The sequence below is a fragment of the Calidris pugnax genome, unplaced genomic scaffold (genome assembly GCF_001431845.1).
Source record: "Calidris pugnax isolate Ruff unplaced genomic scaffold, ASM143184v1 scaffold273, whole genome shotgun sequence".
NCBI lineage: Eukaryota > Metazoa > Chordata > Aves > Charadriiformes > Scolopacidae > Calidris > Calidris pugnax.
In genome coordinates, this window is record NW_015094508.1 from 7707846 (window position 1) to 7735762 (window position 27917).

The window sequence follows — 27917 nt, forward strand, 5'->3', positions numbered from 1 at the left end:
ACGCAAGTATCCCCCTTGCAGGCACTGAGATGCAGAGCAGACCGAGGCAGCCTGGGTCCCTCTGCTGTCAGCAGACTAGCTCAGTCCCACATCTACACCACAGAGCCCAAATTAGGGCAGGCATCTGGGGGCAAGCGCAGGCCAGGAGGCACAGAATCGTTCCTATTTACAATCCACGGTTTATATACTTCAGCTTATAATGACAGAGCACATGCTGCCACAGCACAACATTTATGGCTTAGTGCAAGAGAGAAAAAACGTTTGACACACAAAGTTATCACATTACAGAATTAACCTAGAGAAGCAGCCTATGCACTTAAAAAGAAATTCCAAAGTCTGAACAGGTCTGTTCTCTTGGACTGCTCACCAGAAAAGCTTTAATTAAAGTTAAAAATGAGATGCACAGCACCTTTAACAGAGGAGACTCGCCTCGCATCGGGTTTCTGCCGCACTAAAGTATGTCTTAAAAGAATACTTAAATGAAATACTTCCCATTGTCATTTATCAAAACTCTTTCACTCAATGCACTCAGAGGTTTACGCTTTTCCCTCTCTGTGAAGTTTTGCTATCTGATTCCTTAAGCATATGTGGTAAGTATGCCAGAAATGGTTACAAAATGCCACAGATCAGCATCCTACTGTAAGTACCACAGAAACAAAATGTACATTTTTATGGGGAGGGACGTTAGAACAGCTGAAGGAAAAGGACAGCAAAGTGGAACTTCCAAGAGGATGGAGGACACCTTGACTGGCACACAAGAGGGAAGCAGCCACAAAAAGGAGTGCATTGCAGAGGAGTATCCCCTTTTGCAACATGTCAGGCTGTACAGAGAATGCAATTTGCTAGATCTACATTCTCCTGGGAAGGGGACGTGAAGCACAGTGATGGGAAACACAGCTGCACTAGCCACACATGCTGCTTGACACACAGACTGAGAAGCAGGCCTGTTTAAATATTCCATGTTGCAATCATAAACTTTCACCGAGGTTAAAGTAATCAATCCAAAACCAAAATAGTTTCCCCTCAATATTACTATTTGATTCCATGTGATTTACTTTATACACTTATTTTTAAATTTATTGTACTTTGAAGACCTTATGCTTACTGATGAGACATACCAGATTTAACAACTGTATATCATTTGCTCTATGAATCTTAAAAATAATGGAGGATTTGGTTAAGCATGGTTTAACAAGAAAAAGATCTGAAAGTATATTTTTCTTTCTTAGCTATCATGAATTTGGAAAATTTGTATAATATTTTATTCTTGAAAGTAACATCTAACAAAGCCTAAAGTGTAGATGACTGTAGATGACATGATAGTGCAAATGCTCTTATATACTGCACTTTTGTATCATAATTTCATTTAACACATACGAGGCCTGGAATTTTTAAAGCCATTTTAGGGATTGAGACATGTAGTAACCTTTAGACTTATTTAAAAACAAGTATCTACTATTAAAGCATCCAAATCTTGGAAAGGTTCTTTACTTTCAGTTTTAGAGAAGCATTTTCCAAAATAAGAGCAACTTTTCAAAATATCGCAAAGCCAATTTAAATCTTTATTTAAACAAAACAAAAAACCTTCCCAAAGGTGAAAGAACATACACGTCATACTGAAACGTCTCGTAATATGTCCCAGACCCATCACATTTTCAAGCTGGTTCTCACATTTAATTGAGAGAGACAGCCTCTATGTATCTCTCTCTCTCAATCCTGAATTCACTGCTCTGCTTTGATTCGTTACGGTATTCTAAAGGCTCTGTTGACTGTCTATAGGAAAGAGCTCTTAGTCACTTGCTGTCCGAGTGAAGTGGAACTGTATGAGGGCAGCAGAATATTAAGGGTGAAAATCCCTTTGTACCATTCAGGTACAAAGGACTAACAAAAGATTCATATGTGAATGTGGTCCTATATATGTTGTTGTATTAACTGCAAACCAATGAAAATAATTTACTATCGAACCTAAGCATAGTCCATTCAAATAAGCTTAGTATTTCTCAATAAGGCATAAATATTAAATTAGACTTGACTAATATAAAATGTAAAGCAATCACATTTTAAAAAAATCTGTGAAATAAGGTTTACATGAGCTTTACATGTTACCACACTTCATCTATGGAATACTTGAATATTATCACAATGACATACCTACCTGAAGCAGGAATGGTTTCTTGAGTAGACGCTACTTCTCTGATGAGAGTTAATATGTTTGCTCTTGTTAGCCACACAGTATTGTGTAGCAGGAATTTTATGATAAGAAATTTTCTTTTAAAGGTGTACATATCATTAGTCTTTCTACTGAACTTCAGAGCAAACAAAACCTGTGTTATTAATTTTAAGATACATTCCTGGTCTTTCTCCCCTCCCTCCCAACAAAAATTGGAAGAGAATCTATGGTCTTTAATTCTGTTCTGCTTTAGATGGTCTGAAGAAGGAAACCATAGTTGTATAAATGATAAGAATATGTAACATTTATGTTACATTTCTAGACAAAATATTTACCTACTAAAGACTAATATTTTAAATAGCAAATATCAGTTGTTTACTCAAAGAAAAATATTTGTGTTAAAATAAATAGTAGATGCAAATATCTTTTAAAACATAATTTTTTATTAACTGTAAAGTTAACTCAAAATGCTTTAACATTACTTAAAAGTTCGGAAATCCTGAAATGCTAGGGTTTCTCATTCAGAAGATTTGAATGTTTAGTTTTTTAATCACACTGATTAATTTTTACTGTATTTTTTCCCATTTCAAAATTATTATTGCATCATGAGTAGAAATTGAAAAACTACATGTAGGAATTGGTCATAAGTACTTATTTGCAGGATACCTGACTCTAAGCAGTACCACATGAAACCAATATTAAGAGACAGCATCAAAAAGAAGTCAGAATGATTTGCAAAAGCAAGCCAAACTTTACCAAAAAATAGCATAATTAATCTTAAACACCTACTTGCTTCTGTAGCCACCGTTCTCGCCGCCTCTGTTTTCTCCTCAAGCTTTTCAACTTGTTTCTTTCTCTCTTATTCAGCTTTTGGTTGAAGGAAATACTCGTAGGCTGCAGAAGACCAACAGGTGTGATGTATTGTTCCTCTTCTACAGGACTTGTAGATGAAGAAAGGTTCATCACAAAAGGTGACGCATCAGCAATAGCACTCCCAGAAGATTGTTCGGTAGCTTCAAAATCACATTTAATTTCTGTTTCTCTATGCAGTAATGTAGCAAAGGAAGTAACTTGAAACTTTTTTTGTAGCTGTCTGTCAGCACTGAAACTATATAGATCCTGAGAAGAACTGCCACCTTTCCTATTGGACTCTAATTGCAGGCCACTCTGTGTGTAAACAAACGGATTTTCATTTTGGCCATTGTAAATTGTTCCCATACTGCAAGTTTCATATAACTCAGGTGACAAAACAAGTCTGCCTCTGATATTTAAATCCAAACTACGTGATCTTCTGTGAAAAGGTTTTACAGTGCATGCGTCATTCATAGGATAGGAAGCAGAAAGATTCCTCTTTCTTCCCTTTAAGGGAAGTTTTTTACATTTAATCTCAAATCTGGGAGCTCTTACTTCTAGGCAAAGTGCTTCTGTTAATCTTCCAGTTCCGTTATTATTTCTGGCCATGTATGAAAGCCCTTGATTTTTGATTTCCAAAGATGCAGTTTTCACTTCGTGACAAATATCCTTGCTAGGACTAGATTTAATTTTAAGGAGAGGTAAGTGTTGTCCTGATGATTTTGCGGATTTAAGAGAGAAGGCTGGCTGATAGTCCGTCCGACTTTTGCAGAAATGTATATTTACTAACTGTCCACAAGAACACTTAGTTTTGCAAACAAAGTTAAAGCCCCCTAAGCAGGCCTCACAGAATGGACAGTGCAGTTTTCCAATTGTCCACTGTGCCTATTGACAAGAAAAGAAAAAAAAAACAAAACACCAAGCACTTTAATTGTAAATAAACTCTTAAGAAATCATTACTAGCGTTACTTTTTCCTTTAAAAAAAGGGTTTACTTTTTGTTTTTCAAACACAATAGGAGATACTTCACAGCAGAAAGAAAATCCACCATAAATAAAGTTTTGGTCAAAATTCTGCTTGTTGCAGTGCTAACTAACTCTATGAAATCTAGAACATACGTTTCAAAATGTAGAGGCTTTGAAATATGTTTAAAATTTGTCCACAGATAGAATAATGCTGCAATACTAGTGAAAAGATCAGATCCTTTAAATCAGTAAAATCAATTTACCATGTTAATTTGGAGTTGGCAAGCACAGTTTCTCAGCCTAGTTTTCTGAGTGCTGATACATTTCTTGCATACTAAGTACTGTGGAAGGAGATTTCTTACAAAGTGAATAGAGCTTTTTACTTCACTTACCCTACAAAAGCTTGAAATGGTACTTGTATTTTGGTGTATGTAGTACTACAACACAATCTGTGTGCCGATAGCATGACAAATCCTTAATACTCTATCTATAAGGAGACAGTTATGCTCATCATTATTTGTAATTCTATGAATTTCATTTCAATCCTAAAGCCACTTTTAAAAAAGAAAGTATTTGTCAAAGGTCTATAACCTCTTACATATTTGCACAACTATTAGTATTTTCAGTAAATAAAATCATCTATCAGCAGAAACATCCTTAAGGATTAAAGTTACACAAGAGTTTGTAGTATCAAAGCTCAGATAAGAAACATCATTATCAACTCCAGTCATACATTACTCACTACTGTGCCTAAAATGGGGTTGAGCCATGAATACAGAAGCTGCCCAACATTTCTAGTTAAAGTGTTGCTTTCAGTTGCAAATGTCTTTCAAGGTAGTTTGGGAAGATGATTCCATGACTGCTGCTTCTCTGACTGAAAGCTTCAGAAAGCTTCAGTAAAACCAATTCTGCAGTTTCAGAAGTAACACTCATGTGGAAAAAATGTTATTTCTCATATGCAATGCAAGAAAAAATTCTCAAAACCCTTCTTTGAGAAACTTACTCCTGCCTTGCGGGTTAAAACCTCAAAATTTCACAAGGTATCAAAGATGTGTCTTTCATTGCACCTATGAGAATCTGCTTAAATCTGGATATGTTTTAACGAGAGAAAAAAAAATCTCAGTTAACATATGCCCAAAGGCTTTCAAATCCCTGAAAATTCCTTGAAGAGGCACAGTCTCTCTCAGTTTATAAGCCTGACCAAGGTGTGCATACACCATTCCCAAAGAAGAATTCAGATGGTTCAGAGATTTACTCTAAGTCTCTCACACTCCATTTCCCAAATGCCATGGGCTAGGCACTAAAATTCAGGGAGAGGCACTCTCTTTCTGACACTCAGACACTATGGAATAGTAACCTGGACCTCTCAAACGGACAGGAGAAGTGATTCATGAAGGTTAGGCTAGGAGCCTTGCAAAAATGGGAAAGCACGAGACAGTAGGGAAGAAAAAGGACATCTCTATGTCCCATAAGCACAGAGACTGGGAGATGAGGTGCAGCACAAGGGAGTCCAGGACTGATTTAGTATAAGTTTGGCAACGGACCGTGGAAGCATTGACTCAGTAAAAGAAGTAACAGCCTACTAGTGGAGGAGGTGGTAGGGGGAGAATCGGTAACATCTGAAAAGGAGTTGTGGGTACACAGATTTAATGATGGACTGCACAAAGAGGAAAAAATGGGAAGAAAGCTAAAACAAGTTATTAGTGATGAGGAAAGAAAATGCAGGTCAATAAAGGTTGCTATCAGCACTAACTAGATATTTATAATTATTGAAGATTATCTATACACTAATGCATGCATGAAACCCGATGAGATTGGTTAAGAACAGGGACAGATGGCAAAAAAGAACTGGCTGGGAAGCAGTGGGTTTTTACAGCCTGCAAATAGACTTTGTGCTTATGTAAAATGATTTAGACCTTGATTCAGAAGTCATACAGGAGAAAATAACATGATCACAAAATTATCCAGAGCCCAGGAGGATCTGGGGATAAGTTAGAATTCTTTAAAAAACCCCACACATTTATCCATAAAGCCACAGGGTATTTCCAGAGAAGTCAGAAGTGAATAAGGCAAGAGTTCCTAGGATACTAAAGGACAAAATAAATGCTAAGATATTGGTGTTCATAAAGAAATGCATTCTCTGCCTCTGCCACCTCAGTAACTTTGCTCCTCTGCAACGCTGAGTAAATATGTTAAGCCTTTTCTGAGTAGTCTATATGTTTTGTATTTCCCAGGTCTCCAACCTAATGCTCTAGGCTTTCAAAGGCCGGAGGCTGGACCATTTACAGCTAAAGGTGAAAAGAATGACATTAGTATTGATACTGAAATCAATTTTACTGAAATAATATAACATGCAAAGCACTGTAAAAAACTGCATCCTTATGATCGGGCATTCAAGATTAGGCAGTTCTGTAACGTGGTGAAACACCTCATCACCCCTAATTTCACCAACCCACCCTCCAAGATTAATCTTTCTGAAACAGACACACTATTCTTTCACGTACTATTGAAGTACGAGATAATTAATTTTAAAAAATAGATTAATTCCTTTTTAACAAAATAAAACACTGTAAAAAAATGAAGGAAAATTAAATAAGTTTTCTTAATTTTTGAATGCTTAGGTTTACAGTCATAACAACTTTTTTCCTTTTGTATCATTTTCAGGGCAGATTTGCTTAGATCAGAAGTTACTTGCAATATAGTAAAACTTAGACACTAGAATCTAAGCAGAAAGGAATGCAGGTATTGTTTGCCTCTCAAAATCAAAGACTCACAAGAGAAAAACTGTAGTGCAAAAGAAAAACTTCTGTTTATCTATGCAACTACATTAACTTCTAGACCTAAAATAATGTAAAGAAAGTACTCAACTGAAGCAATCAGTACAGCAGGAAAGTTATGAGATGGTTTGAAATTTCAAATGGGCAGTTAAAACTCAATGGGCAGTGACACTGAGTTGTCATCAGACCTTTGAATTTGCAGGAAGGTAACTACTTTCTATTCATATGAAACAATAGCACATTAAATATAGAAGACATCACATCATATTCCAACAGCTGATCTTTTAACAAACCCCCAGTCCAGTTTTATGGAGCAACGTGCTTTTTTACTGTCACTGTCATATGTGTTAGTACTGCAAGAAACTATAATCAAGACAAACCAAAACCCAAGCCTAGATAATTAAATATAATTTTAAGCATTGACAAAATCTGCAGAGGTGCCCATGACAGTTATTTAGGCAAACATAAATATATTCATCTATAAATGGGCAGGAACAGAATTTATGCATAAATAAAACGAAAAACATTTAAGAGGGAAAAAAGACTCTTTAAATGGTAATGATAGAAGTTACTGAGAAAAATTCCCTCTGTTAGAAAGTCTCTGTAATATATGTGGACCTTGGCAGAAAAGTGCCATTGAAATTTGTTCCCCTTACTTTTTTCACATTTTGAATGTTAAAGATGCAAGCAAAAAAAAAAAAAGATCTACCTTTTCAATGACACATTTCACCCACTCTGGAATAGCTTCTAAGTTCAAATGCCATACATTGCAAGATTCCTGAGCAGCAGCTGAGGGTTGTGATGTCTGCTAAAAAGAAGAATTATTGTATTGAAATATTGTATATTCAACATTCATGTAAGTTTTTTTTTTGTTTGAATATAGCTAGAACTCAGCTTCCCAAATTCAGTAAATATTTTATTAACAAATGATAAAACTCAAAGATGTTAGTGCATTCTTCAAGCTAAAAATCAAGTAGATGCTGTCAACATTTGTCTATTTCTGAATCTAAGGACATTGGATAGACTCCACTTTGGAGATGGAGGCGTTTGGAGGTGGTTTTGTTTTGTTTACAAGAACAGAAAGTATGCAATTGCAGATCTTCTAAGTATATTCGGAAATTGATTTCAGAAGCATCATCAGCTGGCACAATTTTCCAGTAAAGACAGGAAAAATTGAGTTCTAGTTTATATGAAGACTGTGGTCAGTACTGCACAACTATGCCACAAATAGTTTTAAATTAATTTTCTAATGCTTGTTAGACTAACTAGCAGATAAACCAGTTACTCTTAGCAACTTTTGAGTTTTTACTGCAATGATGTGACCAACTGAAGAGAAAATAATTATCTAAAAAACTGTTACATTTCACCAACTGATACTAAAACAAAACATTTACCTAACTACCTTTAAGCACAGAAATTATACTAGTGTAATTAAATCTTTTAATATGGTTTAGAATGTCAGTAAATTTACAAAGATGGATAAAAACATAAGGAAACTCCAGTGAGTGTTAAAGTCTTAAAATCAGTTGTTAAAATTTATGAATATGGGAAAACACCGACTCCTATATTATGAAACTCAAGGGAATTAAAGTTTCATTATGCTGAAGACTGAAAGTGGGGCTATACAGAGAAGACAGAACATTTTAGAAATTCCACAAGTAATGACAGCAGACAGATAGATCCGTTTGCTATGTCTACACTAGTGTCTTCCTCCTATCTGTGGAGAGTATCTGTACTTCAACTTGGATATAATTCTTATTTAGAGTGTTTATATTGCATTCGTAACTTCAACATATGGTTTTAAGATTTGTTCTAAGATTTTTCTCTTTCACTCGTATTTCAGCTATGTCTTTAACTCTTCTTATCATAGTGCAAACTCTGCCTCCCAGTGTCTCAGGAAGTAGAGTTAAATTACCTTTTTATTACCATAATTAGAGATGGAGCTACTTCAATCTTGTGCACAATGATGGTGGATTTCCACTAGCAATTAAAAGCTCCACTGCGGACAAAGATACCTCCTTCTTTTCACTGCTTTTCTTCCACGAAAGGAGTTGAAATTTCACCTGACACACCCTCAAAAATGGCTTCAAACCATGCACAAAATAATAATTCTTCAAGTATAAAGAATGAAAACAATTCCATTCCAGAACTTCAAGCTCTGCAGGCAGAGTGATTAAAATGGGGTTTATTAATAATACTAATTATACCAGGGTCTTAAAAATTAGTGACTTTGTTTCTACTTCTATTGGTTATACCCTTCTCCAGTGCCCAAAAGAGTTGTTGCATTTCTAATGCATCAATAAAAAAGATCAACAACTTCCCTTCTATTTGCTTTTTCACTTTGTTTCAAGATCATAGGATGTAAGCACAGACTTTTGGCATATTTGGAAAGACTCTAAGTCTTTGTGGTTACTAACTTCCATTATAAAGCAGCAGGAAATACTCTGTCATTGTTTTATTCTGTATGATTATTTTTCTGCTTATTTTAATAAAGGCAATGTAAATTACTGAAAGGTATTTTAGCCTGGCAGGGCACTCCCTCCCCCTAAGGGCTGGCTAATATTTGGAACTATTTTTGTGCCAGGTTATTTCCCACTTTTTCAAATTAAAGAGCAGAAGTTTCTGATGCAGGAATATTTGACACATAGTTAACTATTGCACTGGAAATTAGTATCAGTATTTAAAAACACCTTAGAAATAAAGAGTTCTCTGTTAAAAGATATTAAAACAAAAAATGACGGCATTAAAGCTGGCAAAAACGGAACCCATTTTTATATGAAAAGTGGTAACACTATACACTCTACACTAGCTAGTAGTCAAATGTATCATGAATATCAGCCCTCATGTCACAGAACGTGAAGGTGATCACTGCCTATTCAGCTTCACTACCATTACTACTTATGTTACTCTCTATGGAATTGTCCATATTTTAGTACTTATCGCCAAAAGAGATTAATTACTAAGTGAGGACAAGTCTACTACCTCTTTATTCAAGAACAATGGCACTGGAAAAATTTGCAAACTCCCTGCAGATGCTGTACTTACTTCAGATGGTTCTCTTCCATGACATTTTGCAAGACAAACAGAATTTGCTATACATTTTCTACATCTCCAGCAACGTAGAACGTCAGACTCTTCGTTACTCATTTCAACTTGTGATTCTTCAGCTTTGTATGTCTATCTGTAAAGACCATAAACCATACAATTCAGTCACCTGTTGAAACCACATATTTTCCTCTTGCGATCCAGAAGTCTGTCAGTTGTCTCTTCACTATAGAGGAGACTAATACTTTATATACAAACATTCTCTAGTCTTGTATAGCATGCCACCTAAACATTTTAAATAGCGAAGTGAAACAGTTGTTCTCATTTCCAGGTTGCATACCAAACTAGAAAGCAACAACAACAACATAAAAAAAATAAGCCCACTTCCTCAATGTTTAGACAAAAGACAAGAGAACTCATTTTCCCAGAATATGTACATAGAAATAAGAGATTGCTATCCACACATTAAATACAAATGCACATCCATGCGATGCCGCATAACAAAAATTAATGCTGATACAGAACCACAGAAGACAAAGACTGTTTTCTCAATATTCCCCTGAAGGCTTACTCTTGTCAATTATTTTGTGTGGGAGGATCAGTACTATTGGTGCAACAGAGCTTTTCACAGAACTGAACTGACCTCCCTCTAAAACAGAGACCTAAATTAAGCCAACCAGAAGGACAAGAAAAGTACTTTTCTCTCCTTGGGCTTTGCTATGTTCTGAAGTCTGTTTGAGCTTTTATAATCTGTTTCCAAAGCATTCCCTTTTCACCATGCTTTCTCCAAAGGTCCTCCAACTCTTTCTATCTGCTTCTGTTTTTACCCACTTGTGCTGGCCACATGAAAAAAAAAAGAAAATCTTTTACATCTACACGCTCAACTCAAGTAGTACGCAAGGGTTATGCCTACTCAAAGTGCTAAAGTGTACAGCTCTTACTGACAGGGACACTGGGGCATAAAACTTAAAACCAGTATTAAATGAATCTCTGTTCTTCCACAGTCCAAACACCTGATTTTGCAATTATCTAAACAATTTAATTTTTATTTAGTTTTCACTAACTAAAGGAACTCCGAGGTCTTCAGTACAGGCTGTCTGAAGAGCAGTTTGACTTATTGAGCCATATAGACTTCTGTATTTTCCCCATTTTTCCCCATGTCTACATTTCCCTTCCCTGACTTTTTTTTTCTAAATTAATCAAGGACAACAAAAAAAACACACAGAGCTTATTCATTATTTTAAAATTTATATCTAAGGTCTTGTTTTAGCAGATTTCCTACTTTTTCTACATATGTTAAGAGTCTGAAATATAGTTTGACAAGGAAGAACAGAAACAACGTGTGCATACATTAGACTCCAAGCTCAAATGTACATGCAGCTCTTAATAACCTGATCCACACTAAGCGTAGAAAATGAAATTTAGGCAAACATTACACGTTTTCTTGCAATGTCACAATAAATTTAAATATATTTTTTTAATGCCATTAACATATTTTAATGTAAGTTAAGATTGCCAAGTAGAAGATTACGGAATAGACACTTACGGAAAAGCAGTATTTACACTGGAAATCAGTTTTGTTCATGACCAAAACATGATGATTCAAATGCCTTGACTTAAGCAGAATCTCTCTCAAGTTTTTATTAACCTCGCTATGTCAGTGCTGCTACTTTCTGTACGAGACACATTTTGAAAGTGTAATGTACAAAAATGATGGACCTCTCTACGAATGACTTTTTAAAAAATTATTTTAAAAAGTAAATTCAGGCTCTGAAAGATTTTTACAAGCAGTGTGTATCACTTTGCTGCAATAAATGCAGCAATAGACTTCACAGGGTATTGAAAGAAGGATTACCAGTTACCGAAGAATAACAGAATCATAGAATACTGTGTTGGAAGGGATCTCAAGGATCATCTGGTCTAACCATTCTTGGCAAAAGCACAGTCTAGACAAGATGGCCCAGCACCCCATCCAGCAGAATTTTGAAAGTGTTCGGTGTTGGGGAATCCACCACTTCCCTGGGGGTACCTGAGGACTGGATGAAGGCAAATATCACTCCAGTCTACAAAAAGGGAAAGATGGAGGACCCGGGAAACTACAGGCCAGTTAGCCTCATCTCTGTCCCTGGGAAGGTAATGGAGTGATTCATTCTGGAAGTCATCTCCAAACACCTTGAAGAACAGGAAGTTATTGGAAGTGGTCAACATGGACTTACCAAGGGTAAGTCGTGCTTGACCAACCTGATAGCCTTCTATGATGTTGTAACTAGATGGCTGGATGAGGGGAGAGCAGCAGATGTCATCTACCTTGACTTCAGTAAGGCTTTTGACACTGTCTCCTATAACATCCTCATTAGGAAACTAAGGAAGTGTGGGCTAGATGAGGGGGCAGTGAGGTGGATTGAGAGCTGGTTGTGTGACAGGACTCAGAGAGTTGTAATTAATGGAGCAGGGTTGAGTTGGAGGCCTGTAACCTGTGGTGTCCCTCAGGGGTCAATACTTGGTCCAGTTTTGTTTAACATATTTATCAATGACCTGGACAAGGGGACAGAGTGTGTCCTCAGCAAATTTGCTGATGATACAAAACCAGGAGGACTGGATGGCACTCCAGAGGACTGTGCCACCATCCAGCATGACCTGGACAGGCTGGAGAGCTGAGCAGAGGAGAACCTAATGAGGTTCAATAAAGGCAAGCGTAGGGTCCTGCACCTGGGAAGGAAGAACCCCAGGCACCAATGTTAGGGATGGACCTGCTGAAAGCACTACTGAGGAGAAGGATCTGGGGGTCCTGGTGGATAGTAAACTATCCATGAGCCAGCAATGTGCCCTGTGGCAACAAAGGGCATGGACTCCGCCAAGTGGTGAAACAAAGACGAAGACCTTTAATGTTTCATTTTTACAGCATATGTAGTTTCTATCCGTTGATCACACACCTAGGCTAACCAATCATTACTGTCTGCTTCAATACACTGTTATCTGCTTTTCTGCCTTGTTATCTGTTTTTGCACTGCCTTGCCAGATTTCACACCACCTAAATAATACCATATAAAGACATTGTTTTATTGTTCCCAAGGCTTCTTTCCCACCAGTGCAAGAACACCTGCCGAGCTCTCCCTCAGCAGCATGTCTCCAACTTCCTCATTCTCCACAGTGCCCTTGTAGCCAAGAGGGCCAATGGGATCCTGGGCTGCATAGGGAAGAGTGCGGCCAGTAGGTCGAGGGAGGTCATTATCCCCCTCTACTCTGCACTGGTGAGGCCACAACTGGAATACTGCATCCAGTTCTGGGCTCCCCAGTTCAAGAGGGACAGGGAACTACTGGAGAGAGTCCAGCGAAGGGCAACAAAGATGATTAAGGGATTGGAGCTTCTCCCTTATGAGGAAAGGCTGAGAGAGCTGGGGCTCTTCAGCCTGGAGAAGAGAAGGCTGAGGGGAGACCTTATCAATGTTTGTAAGTATCTAAAGGGTGGGTTGGAAGATGATGGAGCCGGACTGTTCTCAGTGGTTCCCAGAGACAGGACGAGGGGCAACAGGCACAAGCTGGAACACAGGAAGCTCCATTCAAATATGAAGAAAAACTTCTTTACGGTGAGGGTGACAGAGCACTGGAACAAGCTGTCCAGGGAGGTTGTAGAGTCCCCTTCTCTGGAGATCTTCAAGACCCGCCTGGATGTAGTCCTGAGTAATGTGCTATAGGCAATCCTGCTTTGGGAGGGGAGTTGGACTAGATGATCTCTAGAAGGTCCCTTTCAACTCCAACAATTCTGTGATTCTGTGATTATTCCAAGGGCTCATTGTTCTCATTGTGAAAAAATTTCCTCTTGTGGCCAATCAGAATCTTCCCAGGAACAACTTGTACCTGTTACCCCTCATTTTTTTCATGTGATTCCTGGTAAAAAGGGAGTCTTCACCTTCTTTGTACCACCCTTTAAATACTGGAACCTGGTGATAAGGTCTCCTCTAAGACTTCTTTTCCCTTGCACAAAGCCAGTTCTCTCAGCCTTTCCTCATATGGCAGGCTTCCGAGTCCTTTGAGGACCCTTCTCTGGACCCTCTCCAGCCTCTACACATCTTTTTTTGCATAGCAGGGAACCCAAACAGAACACAGTGGTCCACGTGTGGCCTGAGAAGTGCTGAGTAGAGTGGCATAATGACTTCTTTATCTCTGTTGGTGATGCCCTTGTTGATGAAACCCAGCATCCTGTTGGCTTTCTTTGCCATGGCAGCACACTGTTCACTTCTATTGAGCTTGTTGTCCACCAGGACCCCCAGGTCTCTTTCCACAGAGCTGCTCCCCAGCTGGGTAGATTCCAGTCTGTGCTTCACTCCTGGATTATGTTCCCCCAGGTGCAAGTCCTTACATTTGTCTTTGTTGAACTTCATAAAGCTCTTGTTCGCCCACTCTTCCAGCCTATCCAGGCAGGTTTTGCTGCAGGGGGGCTCTCCCAAAGTGTCCACTTCCCCATGCAGTTTGGTATCATCAGCGAACTTCATCAGGGTACACCTCAGCCCATCACGCACATCACTGAACGAAGATACTAAACAGTGTTGGGCCCAGTATCAATCTCTGGAAGATCCCACTTATAGCAGGTTGCCAGTTTGAAGAGTCATTTACCACACCCCCCGGGTACTGCTTGTCAGGGGCCCAACAGTGCTGGTAAAGACAGAGGTTAAGACAGTGTTGAGAACCTCTGCCTTTTCAGAATTGTTAATGACTAATTCACCTCCCTTGTTTAACAGCAGGCCAGTATTTTCTTCTGTTTCTGCTTGTTTTTTATGTAGCTGAAGGACGCTTTCTTGTAGCTTTTGACATCTATGGCAAATTTCAATTCAAGCTGAGCTTTTGCTTTTTTAACTGCCTCTCGGCATTCCCTGGCAAGGCCCTTTCAGTTCTCAATGAGTATTCATCTGCTTTTCCATCTCTGGTACACTTCTCTTCTGGTTTTGAGCAGACTCAGAACCTCACAGTTAAGCCAAGGGGGTCTCTTGCTCCACCTACTTCCCTTACCTTTAAAGGGGGGAACTGTTTTTGTGCTCCCAGGAAAGCTGAAAAACCCCCAACACTTGCTAGCTTCTTTATACTCCATGGAAGCTTCCCACAAAATCCCTCCCAATTGAGTTCTGAGCGAGCTGAAGTTTGATTTTCTGAAATCCAAACCCTTTAACTTAGTATTAACCTTCAGAGTGTTCAGCAGGATCCCAAGCTCCACAATATTGTGATCACTGCAGCCAAGGCTACCTCTAACCGAGATATTCTTGGTTTGTGAGTAGCAAGTCCAGTAGTATCTTGTTCCTGGTTGGCACATCTAACACTTTTATGTGGAAGCAGTCTTCTACGCATTTCAAGAACTTGATGGATGATGACACGTGAGCTGCTGTACTGTTCTTCCAACAAATGTCTGGGTAGTTGAAGTCATCCATAAGAACCAGGTTCTCTTGACCCAAAGCCTGCTTAAGTGATCCAAATATTGCTTTCTTGGCCTCTTTGTCTTGGTTTGGAGGTTGCTAGCAAATGCCTACTGTAAGATCCCCCTGGGTGGGCAAAGGCATTCAGTAGGGCTTCCACAATCATGGTACGTTCAAGGTTCTCCTTAACATAAAGTGCAACTCCGACTCCTCCTTTTCCCTGCCTGTCTTTACGAAACAGCCTATAGCCATCCATCATGATCCTCGAGTCATGCGAGTTGTCCCACCATGTTTCCATAACTTTGTGACTGGATGCAGAGCTACACGCACTGGTATACATACACTTGCAGTGGTTGGTCTTCTGGTTCACATCTTGGGAGGCAGCTAAGGAACATTTGTCACTGCTCTGGTTGCTCTGGCCTTTTTCCCAGTTGGTTGCAGTGATGTGAGCGTTGCCACCTCAGACTCTGCCCCCTGCATCCTTCAGTTTAAAGCCCACATCAGCAAGTTGGCCAGGCTGCTGCCAGAGATTCCCTTGCCTCTTCTAGGCAGGTGGATTCCATCCCTCCCTAACAGGCTGTAGTCATTGAAGAATGTCCTGCTGTCATAAAAGCCAAAGTTATGAATTCATTTGTATCACTCAAACACCTTAAAGCTGTTCTAATTAATTTATTCTTCACAATTTCATAACACACTTCTAGAATGAATTTTATTTACAATAGCTCAGTGAGAACCTCAAATTTAAGACTGTATATTCAAATGTTATATATTTAAGTCTCTGTATACATTCTGTTCCCATTATGCTAATTGTTACAGAGAAAGCTTTTTTCTATCTGTTGAACAGCTGCTTCACTTGAGGCTGATGATGCTTACTGGAGTGGGGTATAAAACAACTGGTGATAGACGGCTGAACCAACAGACAAAGGACTGATGGATAAATGCACTAGCTAGACTTAAAAGACAAGGTTCAAGTCATGCAAAAAAAGGCTGTTGAAGGATCACTGGCATTTAAAGTGATGTAAACATCCTCACCTGAACAATATCTAGCAAGCAAGCACTGTTTTACTGCAAAACAAAAGCTCTTTTTTATTTTTATGTCTTATAAAAATTTGTACATACATTAATTTTTTTATTTCTTCTTAGTTCTGCATAAACCTTTCATTTAGAAATATTTTTTCATAAAAGAAATGAATATTTAACATATAATATGTGTAATAGACTGCACAGTATGGGTTGTATGTTGTGTAACCAAGAATTCTGATAGAAAAATACATGGGAAAAAACACCTCAAAATGCAAATACGTTTTAAGACTATGTTACAGTAGGCTGAAGCATTCCTCTGGCTTAGCAGAAGTTAAGAAGGAAAATTCCTGTAGGTCTATTAAAGTTCTGGTTGTATGTGCCTTTTGCATTTCTTACAGAGGACAGAAGAAAAGCTACAAATGCACACTAACACACTGAAGAGGTTTCTACATGATAGAAAGGAGCAAATGAGACATTTCTGATTTGTCACCTAAGCATTTATTTTTATTTTGACTTGCACATAACTTCAACTGGAACTCAAATAAAAGCATACAAACACAGGATTTTGAAGTGTTTATACAGTTAAATGCAGTTTAACCATAGAGTTCTTGATATTTTTAAATAAGTTTTTATTTGTCTTGCTTTGCACCTAAAACTGTTAAGAAGCATCTTGTTCTTGTTCTTACCTTGCTTTGTTCTTCAGCCAAAAAGAAGTGCTGACATAAAGATAAAAAATTCCAATTTGGCACTCGGAAACCAGATAGTGTCACTCTCAGGGGGCCTTTTCAGCTTGGCATTGGGCCATGTTTGTGGTGGCTGTACTGCTTTCAGATCAGTTGCTTTGTGTGAGCTCATATTTGCCTCCAAAATTGTATGTTCTCAATGTCTTTGTGTTCAAAAGCCACCTGTGACCCCTTCAGAACACTGCAGCCATTAAAATTGCAATAATGAGTGTTAAAAAGCCTATGCTCCTCTGTCGCTTTTGTTTTATGTCCTTCAAATGTTTTTCTATGATTCAGTCCCTGAAGAGCCAGGAGTAGAGGGCCCTCTACTCCTTCCCAAGACTTCCTTCCCAAGTCAGAGTCTCAGTTCGCTATCTTGAAAACCATTTGTCTAACCTCCTCTTACAGACCTTTGATGGAGATTTCACAGCCTTCCCAAACTATTTAATTACTTTCTCCTATTATTTTAACTTTCCCCCTAACATCTAACCTGAATTTTCTTGCAGTTTCCTTTATTCTCTGTGAATACAGAGTCCAGTGCCTCTTTTCTTCCATGCAAGAACATTTTACAACTTTCAATACTTACATATTAGCTCCCCTTCAAACTTGTGTTTGGGCTAAACACATCGTTCTTTCCCTCTTTCCTCAGAGATCATGCTTTCTTGATCTCCAACTGTCAATGCTACTTTGTGGACTCTTTCAAATGGGTCAGCTATTCTTACACAGCAGTGTTCAAATCTGGATGCAGAACCCAAAATGAAGTTTTTCCAGCACCGAGTAGGCTAGACAGACTATATAAAATTTCAAGGGAAAAAAAGACTGCCTTACAACAGTGTAAACTAACACTAAATTCACTAGATCCTTTTGAAAAAGTTGTTTCTTCCACTTCTAAGGGCAGGAAACACTGAAAAATTAAATAAGAACTCCCCAGCAGAAAATAATTTTAAAGCAATTTCAGCACAATATCCTTAAGATTTTCAGATTCATACATGTTCATCAATATGTTAAGGGAAAAGGAAACAGGAATTGTATTTTTTCCTCTCCTCCCACTCTGTCTGGAAAACCCTGAAAGCTGGAAACATCACAAACTATTCACAAAGAAAACAACAAAAACAGGTGAAGGATCAAGAAGCGGACATAGCAGCCAGAGAAACGGTACAAAGCTGATCAGCTTCCTGTTTATTCATGTTTATTCATCACTCCTTGAATGGGGCACTTTCCCTTCTGGAATCCCCTCACTAGCAGGAAGTCCCTTTTGATATTTATATCTAAGTTTCTTATACAATCTGAATTGTATAACATATTAAGCTTTGGTTATTTCTTCTTCAAAAAAATTGCTTGAAAACATATAGTAAAACCCCAAGAAAAAATTCTCAAACGTTCCAAGTAAAGAACTAAACACAAATCCCTACATGTCTGTTGAAAACTTGGCATAGAATTCCTTTTCAACCAGCTTGGCCCTCAACCCCAAATGCATAAAAATAGGGAAATGAGTACATCAGAACAAGTGGTTCTCAATGTCTTTGTGTTCAAAAGCCACCTGTGATCCCTGCAGAACACTGCAGCCATGAAAATTACAATAATAATTAGGTAGCAGTGAGAAATTGGGGCACAGAACCTTGAGGGTTAGTTACCGGGAGTCTTGAAAACTTATTAGATGAGTAGCAGCTTTGAAGGAGGATGACAGAGAGAAGCAAGATGAGCTGTCCTAGCCAGCAAGTGTCTATACCAGAAGTTCCTGCTCCCAGAAAGGGAGGAGCTGATACTTTGCTGGACAGAGAAACAATCATGAAAGGCATTCAGGTACACATAAAAACTTGCTGCTAGCTTCTGGTTTCCAAAGTATTTCTCCTTAAAGAGACACTCTTAAAAAGAAACACTTAAACCAGTGTTTCTCAATAGAGTAGCACTCGGACGGGAAGACAGAAAAGAAAGTTTAAGTAACTGCCTCCAGGCTGCCAGAGAAGCAAAGCAGCAAGATGCAGGAAGAGCTGTGCCATCTGCTCCTGTGCCAGCTCCTGTTCGGCTACAAACTGTTCTACCAGTTCAGCTATTGTTGTGTGATCAGCTTCCACACCATGTACCACTGGCTGATGAGAGCGGGTGGCCAGTGTGCCATGCTCTCCTGCAGCACGAGTAACGCATGTAATTGAAAGGGAGTTAACATAAAAAATGGGAAATAACATTACTTGCAACGTGTCACTTAACTTGCTAAAGAAACCTACTGCATGCTGCTGAAGTCAACAGGTCTACCAGATCCCGCAAGGGAACATGGAGTGTTTAAACCCCTTTCACAGGGAGCAGACCTAAAAGGTCCATGGAAAACTACGGACCGGCGCATCACCTCCTCCTTGCCCGACATCCCGCAGACCAGCACTGCCTGCTCCATGCCCTTGCACCCGCACACATTAGCTGTGGCACAAAATAAAGGACTAAGCAGCCAGGAATACCGTGCCCGCCGCCCCCTGGGCTCCTCACCGCAAGCCACCGGGCAAGCACAGCGGCAGCGGCCTCGCTGCGAGCGCGGCTCGGCGTTCGGGCACCCACCGCCTGCAGGCCGGGCACCCACCGCCTGAAGGCCGGGCACCCACCGCCTGAAAGCCGGGCCTCCGGCCGGGCAGGCAGGGCCCTCGGCGGGGCCCGGCAGCCACCCCCGGAGCGGGCTGCCGGGGCGCTGCGGGCGCTGACAGCCGGCGGCACCGCCAAGTTAACTCTGAGGAGAAGTCGGGCTTCGGCGCCCCCTCAGGCGGGCGCTGGGCTCGCCCCGGGACGGGCAGCCCCGCCACCCACCCCCGAGCTCCAGGCAGGTGCCGGCACCTCAGCGCTCACCCCGTAGTCCTGAGTAATGTGCTATAGGCAATCCTGCTTTGGGAGGGGAGTTGGACTAGATGATCTCTAGAAGGTCCCTTTCAACTCCAACAATTCTGTGATTCTGTGATTATTCCAAGGGCTCATTGTTCTCATTGTGAAAAAATTTCCTCTTGTGGCCAATCAGAATCTTCCCAGGAACAACTTGTACCTGTTACCCCTCATTTTTTTCATGTGATTCCTGGTAAAAAGGGAGTCTTCACCTTCTTTGTACCACCCTTTAAATACTGGAACCTGGTGATAAGGTCTCCTCTAAGACTTCTTTTCCCTTGCACAAAGCCAGTTCTCTCAGCCTTTCCTCATATGGCAGGCTTCCGAGTCCTTTGAGGACCCTTCTCTGGACCCTCTCCAGCCTCTACACATCTTTTTTTGCATAGCAGGGAACCCAAACAGAACACAGTGGTCCACGTGTGGCCTGAGAAGTGCTGAGTAGAGTGGCATAATGACTTCTTTATCTCTGTTGGTGATGCCCTTGTTGATGAAACCCAGCATCCTGTTGGCTTTCTTTGCCATGGCAGCACACTGTTCACTTCTATTGAGCTTGTTGTCCACCAGGACCCCCAGGTCTCTTTCCACAGAGCTGCTCCCCAGCTGGGTAGATTCCAGTCTGTGCTTCACTCCTGGATTATGTTCCCCCAGGTGCAAGTCCTTACATTTGTCTTTGTTGAACTTCATAAAGCTCTTGTTCGCCCACTCTTCCAGCCTATCCAGGCAGGTTTTGCTGCAGGGGGGCTCTCCCAAAGTGTCCACTTCCCCATGCAGTTTGGTATCATCAGCGAACTTCATCAGGGTACACCTCAGCCCATCACGCACATCACTGAACGAAGATACTAAACAGTGTTGGGCCCAGTATCAATCTCTGGAAGATCCCACTTATAGCAGGTTGCCAGTTTGAAGAGTCATTTACCACACCCCCCGGGTACTGCTTGTCAGGGGCCCAACAGTGCTGGTAAAGACAGAGGTTAAGACAGTGTTGAGAACCTCTGCCTTTTCAGAATTGTTAATGACTAATTCACCTCCCTTGTTTAACAGCAGGCCAGTATTTTCTTCTGTTTCTGCTTGTTTTTTATGTAGCTGAAGGACGCTTTCTTGTAGCTTTTGACATCTATGGCAAATTTCAATTCAAGCTGAGCTTTTGCTTTTTTAACTGCCTCTCGGCATTCCCTGGCAAGGCCCTTTCAGTTCTCAATGAGTATTCATCTGCTTTTCCATCTCTGGTACACTTCTCTTCTGGTTTTGAGCAGACTCAGAACCTCACAGTTAAGCCAAGGGGGTCTCTTGCTCCACCTACTTCCCTTACCTTTAAAGGGGGGAACTGTTTTTGTGCTCCCAGGAAAGCTGAAAAACCCCCAACACTTGCTAGCTTCTTTATACTCCATGGAAGCTTCCCACAAAATCCCTCCCAATTGAGTTCTGAGCGAGCTGAAGTTTGATTTTCTGAAATCCAAACCCTTTAACTTAGTATTAACCTTCAGAGTGTTCAGCAGGATCCCAAGCTCCACAATATTGTGATCACTGCAGCCAAGGCTACCTCTAACCGAGATATTCTTGGTTTGTGAGTAGCAAGTCCAGTAGTATCTTGTTCCTGGTTGGCACATCTAACACTTTTATGTGGAAGCAGTCTTCTACGCATTTCAAGAACTTGATGGATGATGACACGTGAGCTGCTGTACTGTTCTTCCAACAAATGTCTGGGTAGTTGAAGTCATCCATAAGAACCAGGTTCTCTTGACCCAAAGCCTGCTTAAGTGATCCAAATATTGCTTTCTTGGCCTCTTTGTCTTGGTTTGGAGGTTGCTAGCAAATGCCTACTGTAAGATCCCCCTGGGTGGGCAAAGGCATTCAGTAGGGCTTCCACAATCATGGTACGTTCAAGGTTCTCCTTAACATAAAGTGCAACTCCGACTCCTCCTTTTCCCTGCCTGTCTTTACGAAACAGCCTATAGCCATCCATCATGATCCTCGAGTCATGCGAGTTGTCCCACCATGTTTCCATAACTTTGTGACTGGATGCAGAGCTACACGCACTGGTATACATACACTTGCAGTGGTTGGTCTTCTGGTTCACATCTTGGGAGGCAGCTAAGGAACATTTGTCACTGCTCTGGTTGCTCTGGCCTTTTTCCCAGTTGGTTGCAGTGATGTGAGCGTTGCCACCTCAGACTCTGCCCCCTGCATCCTTCAGTTTAAAGCCCACATCAGCAAGTTGGCCAGGCTGCTGCCAGAGATTCCCTTGCCTCTTCTAGGCAGGTGGATTCCATCCCTCCCTAACAGGCTGTAGTCATTGAAGAATGTCCTGCTGTCATAAAAGCCAAAGTTATGAATTCATTTGTATCACTCAAACACCTTAAAGCTGTTCTAATTAATTTATTCTTCACAATTTCATAACACACTTCTAGAATGAATTTTATTTACAATAGCTCAGTGAGAACCTCAAATTTAAGACTGTATATTCAAATGTTATATATTTAAGTCTCTGTATACATTCTGTTCCCATTATGCTAATTGTTACAGAGAAAGCTTTTTTCTATCTGTTGAACAGCTGCTTCACTTGAGGCTGATGATGCTTACTGGAGTGGGGTATAAAACAACTGGTGATAGACGGCTGAACCAACAGACAAAGGACTGATGGATAAATGCACTAGCTAGACTTAAAAGACAAGGTTCAAGTCATGCAAAAAAAGGCTGTTGAAGGATCACTGGCATTTAAAGTGATGTAAACATCCTCACCTGAACAATATCTAGCAAGCAAGCACTGTTTTACTGCAAAACAAAAGCTCTTTTTTATTTTTATGTCTTATAAAAATTTGTACATACATTAATTTTTTTATTTCTTCTTAGTTCTGCATAAACCTTTCATTTAGAAATATTTTTTCATAAAAGAAATGAATATTTAACATATAATATGTGTAATAGACTGCACAGTATGGGTTGTATGTTGTGTAACCAAGAATTCTGATAGAAAAATACATGGGAAAAAACACCTCAAAATGCAAATACGTTTTAAGACTATGTTACAGTAGGCTGAAGCATTCCTCTGGCTTAGCAGAAGTTAAGAAGGAAAATTCCTGTAGGTCTATTAAAGTTCTGGTTGTATGTGCCTTTTGCATTTCTTACAGAGGACAGAAGAAAAGCTACAAATGCACACTAACACACTGAAGAGGTTTCTACATGATAGAAAGGAGCAAATGAGACATTTCTGATTTGTCACCTAAGCATTTATTTTTATTTTGACTTGCACATAACTTCAACTGGAACTCAAATAAAAGCATACAAACACAGGATTTTGAAGTGTTTATACAGTTAAATGCAGTTTAACCATAGAGTTCTTGATATTTTTAAATAAGTTTTTATTTGTCTTGCTTTGCACCTAAAACTGTTAAGAAGCATCTTGTTCTTGTTCTTACCTTGCTTTGTTCTTCAGCCAAAAAGAAGTGCTGACATAAAGATAAAAAATTCCAATTTGGCACTCGGAAACCAGATAGTGTCACTCTCAGGGGGCCTTTTCAGCTTGGCATTGGGCCATGTTTGTGGTGGCTGTACTGCTTTCAGATCAGTTGCTTTGTGTGAGCTCATATTTGCCTCCAAAATTGTATGTTCTCAATGTCTTTGTGTTCAAAAGCCACCTGTGACCCCTTCAGAACACTGCAGCCATTAAAATTGCAATAATGAGTGTTAAAAAGCCTATGCTCCTCTGTCGCTTTTGTTTTATGTCCTTCAAATGTTTTTCTATGATTCAGTCCCTGAAGAGCCAGGAGTAGAGGGCCCTCTACTCCTTCCCAAGACTTCCTTCCCAAGTCAGAGTCTCAGTTCGCTATCTTGAAAACCATTTGTCTAACCTCCTCTTACAGACCTTTGATGGAGATTTCACAGCCTTCCCAAACTATTTAATTACTTTCTCCTATTATTTTAACTTTCCCCCTAACATCTAACCTGAATTTTCTTGCAGTTTCCTTTATTCTCTGTGAATACAGAGTCCAGTGCCTCTTTTCTTCCATGCAAGAACATTTTACAACTTTCAATACTTACATATTAGCTCCCCTTCAAACTTGTGTTTGGGCTAAACACATCGTTCTTTCCCTCTTTCCTCAGAGATCATGCTTTCTTGATCTCCAACTGTCAATGCTACTTTGTGGACTCTTTCAAATGGGTCAGCTATTCTTACACAGCAGTGTTCAAATCTGGATGCAGAACCCAAAATGAAGTTTTTCCAGCACCGAGTAGGCTAGACAGACTATATAAAATTTCAAGGGAAAAAAAGACTGCCTTACAACAGTGTAAACTAACACTAAATTCACTAGATCCTTTTGAAAAAGTTGTTTCTTCCACTTCTAAGGGCAGGAAACACTGAAAAATTAAATAAGAACTCCCCAGCAGAAAATAATTTTAAAGCAATTTCAGCACAATATCCTTAAGATTTTCAGATTCATACATGTTCATCAATATGTTAAGGGAAAAGGAAACAGGAATTGTATTTTTTCCTCTCCTCCCACTCTGTCTGGAAAACCCTGAAAGCTGGAAACATCACAAACTATTCACAAAGAAAACAACAAAAACAGGTGAAGGATCAAGAAGCGGACATAGCAGCCAGAGAAACGGTACAAAGCTGATCAGCTTCCTGTTTATTCATGTTTATTCATCACTCCTTGAATGGGGCACTTTCCCTTCTGGAATCCCCTCACTAGCAGGAAGTCCCTTTTGATATTTATATCTAAGTTTCTTATACAATCTGAATTGTATAACATATTAAGCTTTGGTTATTTCTTCTTCAAAAAAATTGCTTGAAAACATATAGTAAAACCCCAAGAAAAAATTCTCAAACGTTCCAAGTAAAGAACTAAACACAAATCCCTACATGTCTGTTGAAAACTTGGCATAGAATTCCTTTTCAACCAGCTTGGCCCTCAACCCCAAATGCATAAAAATAGGGAAATGAGTACATCAGAACAAGTGGTTCTCAATGTCTTTGTGTTCAAAAGCCACCTGTGATCCCTGCAGAACACTGCAGCCATGAAAATTACAATAATAATTAGGTAGCAGTGAGAAATTGGGGCACAGAACCTTGAGGGTTAGTTACCGGGAGTCTTGAAAACTTATTAGATGAGTAGCAGCTTTGAAGGAGGATGACAGAGAGAAGCAAGATGAGCTGTCCTAGCCAGCAAGTGTCTATACCAGAAGTTCCTGCTCCCAGAAAGGGAGGAGCTGATACTTTGCTGGACAGAGAAACAATCATGAAAGGCATTCAGGTACACATAAAAACTTGCTGCTAGCTTCTGGTTTCCAAAGTATTTCTCCTTAAAGAGACACTCTTAAAAAGAAACACTTAAACCAGTGTTTCTCAATAGAGTAGCACTCGGACGGGAAGACAGAAAAGAAAGTTTAAGTAACTGCCTCCAGGCTGCCAGAGAAGCAAAGCAGCAAGATGCAGGAAGAGCTGTGCCATCTGCTCCTGTGCCAGCTCCTGTTCGGCTACAAACTGTTCTACCAGTTCAGCTATTGTTGTGTGATCAGCTTCCACACCATGTACCACTGGCTGATGAGAGCGGGTGGCCAGTGTGCCATGCTCTCCTGCAGCACGAGTAACGCATGTAATTGAAAGGGAGTTAACATAAAAAATGGGAAATAACATTACTTGCAACGTGTCACTTAACTTGCTAAAGAAACCTACTGCATGCTGCTGAAGTCAACAGGTCTACCAGATCCCGCAAGGGAACATGGAGTGTTTAAACCCCTTTCACAGGGAGCAGACCTAAAAGGTCCATGGAAAACTACGGACCGGCGCATCACCTCCTCCTTGCCCGACATCCCGCAGACCAGCACTGCCTGCTCCATGCCCTTGCACCCGCACACATTAGCTGTGGCACAAAATAAAGGACTAAGCAGCCAGGAATACCGTGCCCGCCGCCCCCTGGGCTCCTCACCGCAAGCCACCGGGCAAGCACAGCGGCAGCGGCCTCGCTGCGAGCGCGGCTCGGCGTTCGGGCACCCACCGCCTGCAGGCCGGGCACCCACCGCCTGAAGGCCGGGCACCCACCGCCTGAAAGCCGGGCCTCCGGCCGGGCAGGCAGGGCCCTCGGCGGGGCCCGGCAGCCACCCCCGGAGCGGGCTGCCGGGGCGCTGCGGGCGCTGACAGCCGGCGGCACCGCCAAGTTAACTCTGAGGAGAAGTCGGGCTTCGGCGCCCCCTCAGGCGGGCGCTGGGCTCGCCCCGGGACGGGCAGCCCCGCCACCCACCCCCGAGCTCCAGGCAGGTGCCGGCACCTCAGCGCTCACCCCGCGCCCCGCTACGCCCCGCGGCCCCCCATCCGCCAGGGCCCGGCTCGGCGGCGGCGCCTCCCTTCCCTCTTCCTCCCTCCCTCCGCCGGGCTTACCGGGCCGCGCTGTGCCAGCCTGAGAGGACGAGGCGACGCCGCCAGGGCGGGCGGGGAAGGGGTTGCGCAGCAGCAGCAGCAGCTGCGGCTCCAGCGAACGGGAAGAGACGGGAGACAAACGGCGGCGGAAAGCGCTCCGCTAGCGCGGCGCCGGCCCGGCCCGGCCGGCCGTGGAAGTCAGCCCGGGGCAGGCCAGGCCTGTCGGGCGGCCGCTGCCTCCCTGGTCGCCGCGGGAGGCCAGGCCCATAGCCGGCTGCGGGGCCGGCTCCCGCTGTCGCCGGGGATGAAGGCAGCGGCCCTGCCGAGGCCTGAGGGTGGCACGTCCTCTCGCCTGCTGACTGGCAGGGATGGAGCCGGGGTGGGGTCAGCCCCGGCGGCAGGCTGTGACAGCCGTGAAGAGGCGCGGCTGCGAGCCACGGGCAACGGGATGAAAACTTCTCAGTAAAAATTGGGGCAAAATACGTATGCTCCTCCGGGCCCGAGCAACGAGCCCAGACCCGGGGAACTTAGAGTCACAGACCGGGGCTGGGGGCAGCAGAGTCACACAAGAGCCCCCAGCAAACAGTCACATAGCGGGCAGGGTGTCATCAGTACCCCCCGACTGTTAAAAAAGAAAAAATATAGTGAAAAAAAAATAAATGAAGTAAACTTGTGAACCTTTGCAGGGAATTGCTGCAAATCGTGCTGGACTACACAGGAGAAAAGGCAGGCACACTGATCCGAAGGCTGTGGGCAGCAGCACCACGGGCCCCTCGCTGGTGAGCATCTCTACCTCGGCAATTAGTAAAAGCTGGTAAACGAGATGGGCTGTGTTTCCGCCTGGGTAGTGTTTTGGTTTCTGGTGGTACTCTTGACTTGATCAGGAGCTAACGTGTGCGCTGGGAGCTGGCACTCTGCTGGTAACAGTTGCTCTGCTTCAAACACAGGAAGGGACCAGAATTTTTAGAGCAGTGTGAATGTAGGACAGGCTCGAAGATTGCTGAGGAAAAAAAAAATTTAGAGTCTGTCCACTTTTTGGCCTGTGAAAGTGGTTTGAAACACCGAAACGTCAATTTCACTGTTTATTCTACATTTATGATACCTAATTTCTGTGGTTTTTCTTGCATTTCAAAGTACGTTCCCTGTAGGGTAAGACGAGGTTTTGTTATCAGGTTATCACCGTGAGGTTTGGGCTCTCACGGATGCAGAAGTGCACTACCACCATATTTTTTTTCCAGTGGTCTCATTTACCTAATTTTTTGGATAATTTTTGCCCTTTGCTACCCTCTTATTATTTCAACAGACTACCTTGTAACAGAATTATTTAGTCTTTTTTTGTTTGTTTGCTTTTTCCTTGGGAGAGAGTTTATTCAGGTTTATTCAGTTCCTTCTATTTAGAGTCCTATTCATGGGAAAAGTTTTCAAACAACAGTGTGATACAAATATTTAAAATAACATTATAACAACATTCATTCAGACAGCCTTATGTTTTTCAGTAATTACATCTAGCTAAATTACTTCATACTTGTTTACTCATTTGAGTTTAAACACTATAGTTGGATATAGTGTTTTGGGTTTTTTTATTTTTATTTTTTAAACAACAGATTACCCTATGCTATGATGAACCATTTCCCTGTCTTACCTTTTTCCCACTCCATGGTTGGAAAAGCTGTTGTTTTATTTTTGTGGAGAGGATTGTCAGGGTTTTTTAGTCATTATTACACATGGTGAGATGTTGTGCT

General features: G+C 41.3%; 1 protein-coding gene across 3 annotated transcripts in view; it reads right to left on the reverse strand.

Moving 5' to 3' along the window:
* The window catches only part of RNF180 (ring finger protein 180), an 81955-nt gene extending 55624 nt beyond the window's left edge, over positions 1 to 26331 (reverse strand). For 2 of the 3 annotated variants that reach the window (XM_014964825.1, XM_014964824.1), the window contains exons 1-4: positions 26197 to 26331; positions 9809 to 9944; positions 7473 to 7571; positions 2960 to 3907 (exon numbers count right to left, since the gene is read on the reverse strand). In XM_014964825.1, coding sequence (XP_014820311.1) covers positions 2960 to 3907; positions 7473 to 7571; positions 9809 to 9910 — 1149 coding nt within the window. In that variant the 5' untranslated portion in view covers positions 9911 to 9944; positions 26197 to 26331. The remainder of the gene's footprint in view (positions 1 to 2959; positions 3908 to 7472; positions 7572 to 9808; positions 9945 to 26196) is intronic. The other variant, XM_014964826.1, reaches the window with a different exon arrangement.
* Positions 26332 to 27917: the final 1586 nt, after the last annotated feature.